The sequence below is a fragment of the Notechis scutatus genome, chromosome 1 (assembly GCF_049901735.1).
Source record: "Notechis scutatus isolate UNSWTSFEM ecotype Mainland chromosome 1, rNotScu1.2, whole genome shotgun sequence".
Classification (NCBI taxonomy): Eukaryota; Metazoa; Chordata; class Lepidosauria; order Squamata; family Elapidae; genus Notechis; species Notechis scutatus.
Window position 1 is genome coordinate 302499919 of NC_142009.1, and position 13317 is coordinate 302513235.

Here is a 13317-nt window from a genome sequence, read left to right on the forward strand (position 1 = left end):
CAAAATTTAGGAAACAAGAAAAAAGACCTAGGATTGCCTTATTATATCAGTTTCTTAGTGGGAATAGAACAAAGAATGCCTATTCCAATGAAATGGAACATCCTGGATAAGGGTACAGTTCATTGGGACCCATTAAAATGTTGCCATGAAGATGCCTCAACCATTTATTTTAACGTATTTGCATCTGAATAGACGAGCAGGGTTTAATTTTATTTTCATTTCATTATGTGACCATCTGCCTTTGTTCCCAGTTGGTTACTGACCAGTAAATGCTCACCAGGTATTCTCTCCATAGTGAAATTAAATCCTCATCACTTCTCACAGTATCGTCCTTTTCAAAGTGGTTTCCTAATCTTTGCAGCCTTTTACGGAATTCTTGAACATCAGTTTCAAGCACCCTGGCTTGGGTGTGGTAGGTGTTTTCAGACTGAAGGCTCTTAAGCAGTTTCTCCTCTTCCTCCACACTCACTAGCTTTATATTCTCCAGGAGTTTTTTCAGCTCCTCAAGCTCAGCCTTCATCTTTTCTGCCCCCAGGGGAGAGGTGTTTTGCATCACATCTATAGACTGTGCTTCCAGATGTTTCAATTTCTTTTCTCCGCTCCTTACATCTTTTGTAATGTCCTGCAGGAGAAAAGAGTTGCAAAGTAAGTGATTTCCAATCTCACATGTAGAAAATATGAGTACTGAGACAGCATAAATCCACTATGCATTGCTGCCTATGAACACAAGAAAAGGCCACCGTGCTTTGTGCCTAGTCACCCAAATTATTTTGAATGGGCATCATGCCAGGAATGTCATAACCATGAATCCACCAGACCCAGGCTGGATTAGGCAACAGTGGTTCTCGGATTTATGTCACATCTCTGTTGGGGAACAATGGTGTGCATCTTCTCTCCTTAACCAGTTCAGTGTGCCTGATCATTTCTGATGTTACGTATTTGTATGGTACTATCATCTTCAAAAGATGGAGCATCTCTAAATGCTTGGTTCATTCATCAAAACAAAATATAACATAAAATCCTGCAATAACACCTGCATAACTGGATAGAAGCATTCCTGTCAAACAGACAACAAATGGTCAAAATTGGGAGCATGCTATCAAATTCTGTACCTGTCAACAGTGGTGTCCCCCAAAGCAGTGTTCTAGGACCAACTCTCTTCATACTCTACATAACTGACCTCTGTGATCATATTAAAAGCAACTGCGTTCTTTTCGCTGATGGCTACACTACCGACACCACCGACAATACTGCTACCCTTCAAAAAGACCTCGGCTATGTATCAGAATGGTCAAACAAATGGCAACCTCAAATCTCAACAAATAAATACTCTGTCTTACATATTGGCAAAAAAATCAGAAAATAAAATACAAGCTGAATAGTCAAGTCCTTGTTGATGATCCAAACTCTGCAAAGGACCTTGGATTACTCACCTCTAATGATCCAAGTGTTAGAGCCCCTGTAACTACATAGCCAAAAAGGCGTTGAGTTGTTAACATAATCCTGTGTAGCTTTTTCTTAGGTAATATCACATTACTAACTAGAGCATACAAAACTTTTGCTAGATCAATACTCGAATACAGCTCATCAGTCTGGAACCCGCATTATATATCTGATATTAATACAGTGGAGAAAGTTCAGAAATATTTCACAAGAAGAGTTCTCCACTCCTCTACTCGTTGCAGAATATGCCACCAGACTTGAAATTCTAGACCTAGAAAATCTAGAACTATGACGCCTTTGGACTGATCTCAGTATAGTACATAAAATTATACATTGGAATGTCCTACCTGTCAATGAATACTTCAGCTTCAACCATAACAATACAAGAGCACACAATAGATACAAACTCAAGGTAAACCGCACCAAATTTGATTGCAGGAAATACGACTTCAGCAACAGAGTGGTCAATGTCTGGAATACTCTACCTGACTCTGTGGTTTCTTCCCCAAACCCCAAAAATTTTAACCTTAGACTGTCTACTATTGACCTCACCCCTTTCCTAAGAGGTCTGTAGGGGGCGTGCATAAGTGCACCAATATGCCTACTATCCCTGTCCTATTGTTTCTTTTTATTTTTCTTATATGCATCCATGTATTCATAACTATGTTTATATTAATACCTGTTATCTTATAATCTCTTGACAAAATAAAATAAATAAATAAATAAAATCCCTGACTGCTAGCAATTCAGTAGCACTTAGGATTTGGCAACAAGAATTCTTTATTTTTGACCAAACATAGTTTGGGTAGACCTTCCACATACACAATAATCCCACTCAACACATATAATCCATGAACTGGACTGATCACCAAACATGGTTCTACACATGTGTTTATCACCAGTGTACACAAAACGCACATGTGTGTATTAAGCTTGCAAATCCCACTAGCCATATTGGCTTCTAGTTTTCCTGGGTTAGCATCCCTAACATGTAGGTTGGTTTTCTCCTCCTCTTTTCATTTGTACAATGAACTCTGTATTAAGTATCATATAAAAAGTGAATTTATATATCTCAAAGACTGATTTAACTGCTTTGACACCACACTGTTCCTTAAAAATCATTTTGTCCAACAACTTATGGCTCACAATACTTATTCTAAGTATGCTTCTGACTAGTTCCAAAAATTCTTATAAGATTGGGATGTTCAAGAATGTTCTATATTTTGGGACTTCCGGTTTGAGCTTCTTCAGCGACAGACCGAAACCTCGTCTCTGTGAGGCTTCGATCCGTGCTCGCCGCTGGAGCGGCCCGAGCTGGCTGGTTTCGGGGCTAAGCCACCCCGTAGAGGTGGTGAAGAAGGGGGAGACTGCCAGCAGGGTTGAGGAGAGCCGCATCTCTCCTCCCCAGCTGGCCATTACTCCCTTTCCTGAAGGCGGTTGCAGCGGTGGTCAGAAATGGCCATCACAAAGAAGAACTCGACCGGAAAAGAATGTGCAGGAGGAAGATAAGAAGAGAAAGTTTTGGTTGACCGGGTCAAACAGCAAAAGCAACAAATACGGTACCCTGGAATTGAAACTGTTAAAAAACAATAACATTGTTCCCTAAGAAGATTTTTAAGCTGCGAAAGAGAGAGAAAAGGGAAAAGACTTGGTTTTCTCCTTTTCCTATACTGACAGCTAAGAGACTTAAGCAAGAAATTGGAAAAAAATCCACTTTGACATCAATAGGCATTTAATGCTGAAAATAAAAAGTCAAAGGGATAATAAAGATATCTGGATAATTAAAAGCTTTTGAAAACAGTAAAGGAGAGAGGAAGAATAAAAGGGCAGGATCTGGAAGGGAGGAGACTGCCTGGAATTAAAAAAGAATTTACAGCAAAATCTCAACAAGACTTCCAAAAGATACATTCTAACTGAAATATCGCAACAAAAACCCCAGGAAGAGAAAGTCGAAAAAGAAATAAGAAGATGTAACTTGGAACTATCTGGATTACTTGATGATTTCTGGATTCCTGGTTATTGTTTTGAATGACTAAAATCAGTCGGGTGGTTGTTTAAAACTTTTTAAGATGGCTCCACTTTTAGAAGAACTGAAAATGGAACTTAAAAAGTACAAAGAAGATGCACAAGAAGGGAGAGGTTCTTTTGGCTTCGTATTTTAGTTTTTAGAAATGGAGATTTGGAATTATGAGAAACAACAAGAAATGCCTGCAGAACAAGAAGATTGCGACAAAGAAGAAGCAATCTTTAATGAACAAGTAATCTTAGATGGGGAAAAAAAAGGAAAGGGGAGAAAGAGAATGGAAAGTTTAAGATTGGGAAAAACAACTCCAAAAAAAATAGAGTGAAAAATAAGTATAAAATCAAAAAGCAACAGAAGAGGGAAATGCAGAAGAGAGAATTAGAACTAGAGAGACAAGGGGGTAAAAAGGGGAGGGAGGGAGATGAGAGGGCAGAAAGAAAGGAAAAGAAGTTATAAAGGACAGAAGCAAAATATAGAGAAACAGGGTCTATTTAGAGATAATGGGTGAAAACTTAATGGAAAAAGGGATTCTGCAAAGGTACATAAGATAGTATGGTTATATTAGAAGCAGAAATAATTTTAGAAAATATGAAACAATGTATGATTAAAATGTCTGATAAAATAGCTATCGTAATTCAGCGGAATGCTTGTCAATAAATAAATGTAACAAAAGGTATATTTAATGATTTATAAAACATATGTGAAGAGAAATAAGGGAAAAATTAATTATGGAGATTATATGTGTTTTTAAGGAAGCATGATATTTAATTGAAAAGAAGTGTTAAAGATGTTAAGATTTTAATGATTATTAATGATAGAACTGAACTGGAATGGAATGAGGGTTTATAATTACATATATTTACAATCTTTCTTTCTTTTTTTTAAAGAATATAGTGTGTATTATAAGAATGTGCCAAGCAGAATTCGATTGGAAGTTATGTATTATGTATTATATTGAAGGTCATAAACTAAAGGTATATATTGAAGTTTAAATAAGAGTTGAATGGATGTAATTAAAAGATATAAAGGTGTCATACTCCAATTAGTAACTACAGGAGAAAATTTGTTTAATGAGAAAAGATAATATGAAATTGAAACAGAAGAGACAAAAGTATAAATATAATGATTTGAATTGAGATGAGATAATCAAAATAAAATTGAGAAAATTAAAAGAGGGGAAAAACTATATAGAAAATGTAAAATAGTATAAGATATGGAATAGAATACAAAAAGGAGCATGAAATTGAGTTTTGTGTCTGTATAAAGAAGTTCAACCCGGGACCATGCTATTTTCAAAAAAAGATGTTTTACTTGTATTTTGTGTGTGAAAACCCAAATAAAACTTTATTTAAAAAAAAGTTCTATATTTTGATCTTATGGTAATAGGGTTTCATGGTAATAGGGTAAAATCGCCAAATTCTAGTAAACTGGATCTCATGGCTGCAGTAAATCTTAACAATTTAAAAAAAGAACAAATGAAAAATCATTTCAAATTTGATTTTGTATTTCATTTACACAATTATTCTTTAATATGGATGCAAAGTGCTTTGCAAAACATTTCCAGTAAATAATCAGTGTGGATATTACCATACTTTGGATTTTGCTACAGCAGAAAGATGTTGCAGGAGCTTTACATTTCTCTGAAAACTACAAATAAAAATACTTTAAAAACTACTGAAAACAGCATGCAAAAAACAGACAGCACAATTCTTTAAAAATAAAAGTAAGTCTGTGGAAATCTACATTTAGAAATCATTTTCTACAAAATTATTTTTCATTCGATAGGGAAAAAAAACTGGTCTTTTTTGACTGATGCCCTGTTAATACAAATAGTGCAAGGAGCAGGATTTCGGTAAGTCATAGGTCCCTGCCCATGGGAAGATGATGGGCATGTTTCAAGGAAATTAAACAAGTCAAATTTTTGGTTACAACTGCACAAATGAAGTCATCTTGATTTTTTTTTAAAAGTTCCTTCACAGAGGTTCCTGGCAGCATAAAAATAAAGAACCCCAACATTTTAGCAAAACAACACCTTCACAGTAATAACTTCAGCAATCAAATACCTGTAATGCTTTGATTCTATTTTCTGCTGGCAGCTTTGATTCTTGATTGAGGCAGCAGTTTAATCTTTCTGTTAGCTGAGTCAGCCATAGCCGAAACTGGTCAACGTTGGTCTTATATAGCTTGTGCTCTGTTGTTATCTTTTCTAGTAATATCACTCTTCTCTGAAATAAGAGAAATATCCCAAAGGGAAAGACAGTTTTTGAAAAATAAACTCACAGAACAAAGAAGCCTTCTCCTCATATGTCACTTGGTTGTTTTCAGGAATTTGAAACAATTAACATATCCCAGGTCCAAGTGAACTGTAATTATTTAGCACTTAAGTAAATACAATATTTTAAAAAGACTTCCATTTCTTTTTTAAGAAAGGAAAGATAGTGCCGAAAGAAAGATTTAGCAAGCCAGCTTCTCATTAATGACAGCATATCAAATATTGTATTGAAAATAAACATAAAAATAATAATTATTAATAAATATACCTAGAAAACATTAAGAACAAATACACAGTTCAATATGTATGTGGGTTTTTCAATGTAATTTTCCACTAGAGGGCCTATATGAGTTATTCACATTTTTTAATTCCTCCCCCTACCACTATCTTTTTGTGGGAAAATATAAAGGAAACTATAAAGGCAGTTCCCTCAGGACAAAGGTGCAAATATGCAAACCAGTATGAATGTAGTTCCATGGTTAGTGAACACTTATCAACTGGATAATTTTCTGCTAAAGGCAAGAGAGAAGGTGTGATGACCCGTAGTCTCTCAAAATAACCCAAAACCCAAAACATACATTAAAGTCCGGTAATGCCTTCAACTTAACTTCACTGTTTTATTAGGAACAGTTTAAAGTCACAAAAGTAAATAATAAAGCAAAAGGAAACCAAAGGAAACCGCATTGACGAGAGTTCCGAAGCAAGCCAAGATAATTAATCATACATTCCAGGGAGATAACGGGGAGAGTCCATGAGAAGAACGCCAACAAAGATAAACCTCTTTCAAAGGAAACATTAAACTTTGACTCCAGCAATTCTGACTATGCAGTTACAAACTTATATACATAGCTCCCAGCTGCAAGCCACGAGGGGGATCATGGTAATCTCCTCCTGAGTAGACCTCGTTTTTCCCTGATCCTCTGCTCCCTGTGTGCCCTAGTATGGATAGGGGATGGGCCTGGATCCTCTTCTGATTGCTCAGCCAGCCTCTGCCCTTCCCCAGCCTCCTCCACCACCTCTGGAGCCACACTCCCACTCCCTGTTGGCTGTTACTCCTCTTCCTCTGAGTCAGTCTCCACCAGGGGCATGACACTATCCCCCCCTGCAGGGCCCCCTCCCCCAGGACCAGGCAGACAAGGACGTTGAGGAAACTGAGCGTGAAAGTCCTGGACCAAACAAGGAGCATGAACATCAGTAGCATTGACCCAGGTGAAGTCCTCTGGTCCATAACCTTTCCATGCCACCAAATACTGAAATCGGCCCACAACTGGTGTGAATCTCAGATGCTATCCACTTCGTACTCCTCCTCTCCTAGAGGGGCTACTGGGGCCAGCTGTGATGGAGCCGGTCAATGTGGACTGTCGGCCGAGGCAGGGACTAACAGGGAACAATGAAAAACAGGATAAATATGCATGGTCCGTGGCAGGGAGAGATGATAAGCCACAAGATTGACCAAAAAAGGTCCCAAATAACAGTGATCGAGCTTTTTTGATGGTCGCATCATTGGTAAGTATCGAGTAGAGGGCCAAACCCGATCACCTACCACTAAAGGGGAACATCGCGACGATGTCAGTCTGCAAACCATTTATAGTCCTCCTTGGCTCTCTCTAATTGATCGCAGACCATGTGGTGCACGGCTTTTAACTCCTGCAAGAGCATATCCATTGCCGGAACTGGGGAATCAGACAGGGCTAAAGGGAAAAGTCGTGGATGAAAACCATAGTTAGCAAAGAAAGGGGACACATGGGTGGAAGCACGTTGAGCATTGTTATAAGCGAATTCTGCCACCGGCAGCACTTCCACCCAATTGTCTTGTTGAGTATTGCTGAAACAGCGGAGGTACTGCTCCAAAATAGCATTCACTCTCTCTGCCCCCCATCAGTTTCGGGGTGATGAGCAGACGACAGACACGCCTGAACCTGCAGTTTCACGAGCAGGGTCTGCCAGAAGTGTGCCGTAATTGTACCCCCCCCCCCCGATCTGATACCATGCAGTCTGATAACCCATGCAACAGGAAAACATGGGAGATAAACAATTGAGCCGTTATCTTGGCCGATGGAAGATCCGCACACAGAATAAAGTGGTCCATTTTAGTCAACATATCCACCACCACAAAAATGGTTGTAGTACCATTCGATGGTGGTAACTCAATGATGAAATCCAATGAAACTGCCCCCCACGGTCATTCTGGCATGGGCAAGGGCTGCAAGAGACCAGGGGGTGCACCAGGAGCATACTTGGCTTGGCGACAGATCCCACAGGATGCCACATATCCCAACACACCATGTTTAAGTCTTGGCCACCAAAATGTCCTAGAGATGAGATGCAGTGTTTTGAACATCCCAAAGTGTCCCGCCGCCGGACTATCATGATATTGACATAGGATAAGGCCATGAAGAGGACCTCCAGGCACGTAAATGTGATCACGGAACTGCAACAGGTCCCCAATATACACCCAAGAAGTCTCTTGTCTCCCATTCTCATCCAATTCTCGACGTCGAGCTGCCACAAATGGGTCCTGCCGTTGCGCCTCCTGAATCCTCACTCGGAGGTCCACAGGTTCCTTGGTGGCCGCAAACTGCTCCAACGGAATCACCATCCGGGGCAAGATTTTATCCTCCCTTCAGGTATACTCTGGCTTCTGAGATAGGGCGTCAGCGCGTTGATTCCCTCCACTTGGAACATAGGTCACCCAGAAATCAAATCGAGCAAAGAATAAGGACCATCTCATCTGACGCTGGTTCAATGTCCGAGCTGTACGTAGGTGTTCCAAATTGCGATGATCCGTCCGAACCTCAATTTGGTGACGAGCCCCCTCCAGATGGTGCTGCCATGTCTCAAAAGCGACCTTAACCACCAATAGTTCCTTGTCCCAAATTGTATAGTTGCGCTCTGGAGCTGACAACTTCCAGGAATAAGCACACGGGAACAAGGTGCCTGCGGGAGCATAGGCCTGGAAGAGCACCGCACCAACAGCCACATTGGAAGCATCTGCTTCCACCACAAATGGCTGGCCTGGATCAGGGTGTTTGAGGATAGGCTTGGAAGCAAAGGCGACTTTCAATGCCTCCAAAGCTGCCTGCTCCTCAGCACCCCAATGGAACTTCTCCCCCTTCTTGAGCAGATTAGAAAGAGGACCAGTCAAGGCAGCAAAGGCGGGAATAAATGTGCAGTAGTACTTCGCAAACCCCAACAGTCATTGCACTTCCTTAACCCGCTGTGGAGATTCCCACGCCTGCAACGATTGTATTTTTTCCGGGTCCACTTCCACCCCAGCAGGTGAAATACAATGTCCCAAGAAGTCAATAGTGGTTTGTGCAAACTGACACTTCTCACACTTAGCAAACAGGTGGCTATCATGCAAATGTTGCAACACCAGCCGTACATGTTGCCAGTGTTCCTGCAGGGAGTCTGAGTAAATTAAAATGTCATCTAAATAAATGACCACGAATTGATCCAACAAATCACGGAAAACATCGTGCATGAAATGCATGAACACAGCTGGGGCATTGGTTAATCCAAAAGGCATCATGGTATACTCAAAATACCCATACCTCATCCAGAAAGCTGTTTTCCACTCGTCCCCTGCACGAATGCGAACCATATTGTAGGCCCCACACAAGTCCAACTTCGTAAAGATCTTAGCTTGACGAAGCCGCTCAATCAGTTCAGGGATGAGGAGAAGCGGGTACCGATTCCTCACTGTGATTGCATTCAACTTGCGGTAATCACAACAAAAACATAGCCCCCACCCGATTTCTTTTTTACAAAATGCACTGGTGCAGCCAATGGGGAGGTAGAAGGCTGGATAAACCCTTTCCGGAGGTTCTTCTCAATAAAATTCCACAATGCGGCCAACTCTGGTTCTGACAGGGAATATATCTGACCCACCGGCAATTTTGCATCGGGCAACAAGTCGATTGGATAGCCATATGCCCGATGTGGAGGCAACTGATCCACCTCCTTCTCCCCAAACACATCAGCAAAGTCCACCAACTCCGCAGGTAGATCCAGGTCCATGGGTGTAGCCACACTCCCTGCACAGGAGCGCAAGCAATAGTTGGCACACTTCCTATCAAGGAACTGCACAGCTCCAGACGATCAGACAATCTGTGTATCATGGGCCTGTAACCACTCCAAACCCAGCACCACCGGAGAATGTGGCACTGCGGTAACATATGGCTTCCTCCACATGCTGCCCAATACACATGCAAAGGGGTTTGGTTGCAGCAACCACAGGTCCCGAACGAAGGGGCCGACCATCAATCGTCTCTACCATTACTGGCAGGGACACCTGTCACTGAGGAATGAACCACTGCTCTACAAAATGAGCATCCATGAAATTGGCTGTGGCCCGAGTCGACCAAGGCTTGGATCTCCACCGCTCCCACACTAGGCACGAACACATTGCTGTCAGCACAAGATGCTTCACCAATAACAATTGTGGTGGAGATGTCAAAGGTGGCGACGATGGCAAGGTTGGTGAAGATGGCAGGCCTAAGGACTTTACACCCCAACCTACAGACCTCCGTAGGCCAAGCAATGCTCGTTTCCCGCCACCGCAGGCTTCACTGCTGTGGCTGTCTTGACAGGACACTTGGCCGCAAAATGGCCTCAACTGCCACAATAGAGGCATAAACCATCACGACAACGTCTATCCTTTTCTACTTGAGTCAGGTGAGGGAGGCCAGCCCCCAACTGCATGGGTTCCTCCAAAGGCACTTCCACCAAGGGCGCCGTCTTGCTGGAAACAGATACGGTCTTTGTCCGTTGTCACACCCGTTGCTGCTGAAGTCTAGCATCGATACAAAGACACAAATGCATGAGCTCCTGAAGGGTGCGAGGGCATTTAGTGCGCGCCAACTCATCCAGGAGCTCCAACGACAAACCCTCCTGGAACTGGTCTTATAGTGCTGCCTCATTCCATTGTACCTCCTGAGCAACCACCCGAAAACTAGCAATATAATCCAGGAGTGAGCCACGCCCTTGCTTCAACTCTCTCAAACGTCTGTTTGCTGTTTGGCTTCGAAAGGGTCCTCAAACATGGCCTGAAACTGACGGCAAAACTCGGCGTAATTGTCCAACACCTGGCTGGGCTGGGTCAACAGAGGCGTCGCCCAACGTGCTGCAGAACCTGACAACAAACTAATCAAAACCCCACCTTATCCCGGTCAGTGGGAAAGTCCTCGAGCTGAAAGCTCATGTAAAGCTGGCACTGCCCCAAAAATGCTGGAAATTGGGCCAGCGAACCATCAAATTTATCTGGCACTGCCACTGGGCATTTTCAGCATGGCCGGGCAGCTTGCATTTGTGCCACCTGTGCAGTCAAAAGAGCCACTTGCTGGCTTAACTGGGCAATCTCTGCTCTGAGCTGATCCATGGTCACCCCACAAAAAGCAAAAATAAGTTGAAGGGGTGGCTGGAGTCAAAATGTGATGACCCGTATTCTCTCAAAATAACCCAAAACCCAAAACATACATTAAAGTCCGGTAATGCCTTCAACTTAACTTCACTGTTTTATTAGGGACAGTTTGAAGTCACAAAAGTAAATAATGAGGCAAAAGGAAACCAAAACAAACTGCATTGACGAGAGTTCCGAAGCAAGCCAAGATAATTAATCATACATTCCAGGAAGATAACGGGGAGAGTCCATGAGAAGAACGCCAACAAAGATAAACCTCTTTCAAAGGAAACACTAAACTTTGACTCCAGCCATTCTGACTACGCAGTTACAAACTTATATACATAGCTCCCAGCTGCAAGCCACGAGGAGGATCATGGTAATCTCCTCCTGAGTAGACCTCGCTTTTCCCTGATCCTCTCCTCTCTGCATGCCCTAGGATGGATAGGGATGGGCCTGGATCCTCTTCTGATTGCTCAGCCGGACTCTGCCCTTCCCCAGCCTCCTCCACCACCTCTGGAGCCACACTCCCACTCCCTGTTGGCTGTTCCTCCTCTTCCTCAGAGTCAGACTCCACCAGGGGCATGACAGAAGGTTTCTGGATGACAGCAAGGATCTACCAAATACCCAGCAGCCTTTTTTCTACAGTAGCAAGTTATTGTAGTAAGGCAATACCTCTTTATTGTTTTTCAGCTATACTGCCTTGGAATATGGGAGTTCCATTCAGACCTCAATATTAGCAAGACTACAAGCAGAGGGAGATTTGAATTTTTCTGAATTACTCTCTTCTCTTTATAATAGTATTACAACCAGAGGACAACTGCAGACAGGGGTGTTCATGGGAAATGTAAAAAAAATCAAGAAGGCAGCCTCAATTGTGTAAGTGAAGCCACCATTTTGATTTTTTTGATACCCTCCTGTGAACACCCCAATGGCTTGTGACTGCAATAGGAATAAAAGAGGGATAAAACTTGTTCTGCCCTGTGTTAGATAAACATGCTCTTCCCAAAATCTGCTATTAGGCTCTGGAGAGAGAGCCTTTCACTGGTAGGAATGGCTCCCCCGTTCCCACCTCAGAGCATTTTTTGGGGTGGGGGGAGAGGACACTTTCACTGCAACTGACAGGAGAAAAAACAGTTGAGAACTTCTCCATCTCACAACAAAGGTCCTAATCTTGAAGAAGGGATTTCACAGAGCCCTCTAGAGTTTGGAATGGCTCATTCATTCAAACAAACTAACAAATAAATAGCAATGGCTGTTTACAATTTTGCACTGCTAACATGAGAAGGGAGTTATGTCTGTTTTTACCTTCAGACATGGCCAACCAATTACATTGTTCACACACAGACAGAGGCAGACAGAGACACACAGAGGACAGAGACAGACACACACAGACACCCTATTATCACCCTATTATACAATGCAGGATCCCTGCAAGTGACAGACTAACTATCTATTGGCAGAGTTGAAAAGCAAAAAGAAAAAGGAATTATTTACCAAAGTAAGAAGAGAATATGATTATTTACAATACTATCAAGGTTTTCTTTACAAGTAAAACATATAAACTGTAATTGGTACAAATAGAAAAAAAGGGCTGTTTGGTTAAAAAAAAAAAAAGCTATACATTTTAACAGAAAAAAAAAACCTGCTTGTGATTTGCTCTTTTTCTGTTTATTTGTTTCAAACATTTTCCTCCTTCCTCCCCCTTCTTTCTAGTGTACCTTTTTGTTTAATTTATTTACCTTTTTAAAATCAGGAAAAAAAATTAAGTACAAAAATAAAATGTTAGCAAAGTTAATTTAAAGCCAAGAAACTACATTTTAGTGTCTCTCACCACCAATTATCATTACTGAAAACGGAATGCTTTGGAAATGTAATGAATCATTAGAATAGAAACTATGATATTTTTCAAAGGAACTACCTCAGAGAGTATTCTACAGAAAAGGTTATTATGAACCATAAATTTGAATTAATGTATCACAAAGAATGATTTGTGCCTTGTGCATCAGGAACACATTGTGTTCTTTGGATCACAGTGTACAATGTGAACCTTGAAAAACCAAAGAGTAAAGTTCTGTAACTGTTCTTCAAGTGTAACCAATGAAACAATTAGGCAAAAAATAAATTTGTTAGAAAATGAATATTTTTTTTCCAGGTCATGGTTGCCGCTTCTTAATT

General features: G+C 41.4%; 1 protein-coding gene across 3 annotated transcripts in view; it reads right to left on the minus strand.

The window, feature by feature from the left end:
* The window catches only part of SYNE3 (spectrin repeat containing nuclear envelope family member 3), a 91856-nt gene that overhangs the window by 43639 nt on the left and 34900 nt on the right, over positions 1–13317 (minus strand). For all 3 annotated transcript variants that reach the window (XM_087952133.1, XM_087952135.1, XM_087952134.1), the window contains exons 5-6: positions 5530–5691; positions 278–622 (exon numbers count right to left, since the gene is read on the minus strand). In XM_087952133.1, the coding sequence (XP_087808259.1) occupies positions 278–622; positions 5530–5691 (507 nt within the window). The remainder of the gene's footprint in view (positions 1–277; positions 623–5529; positions 5692–13317) is intronic.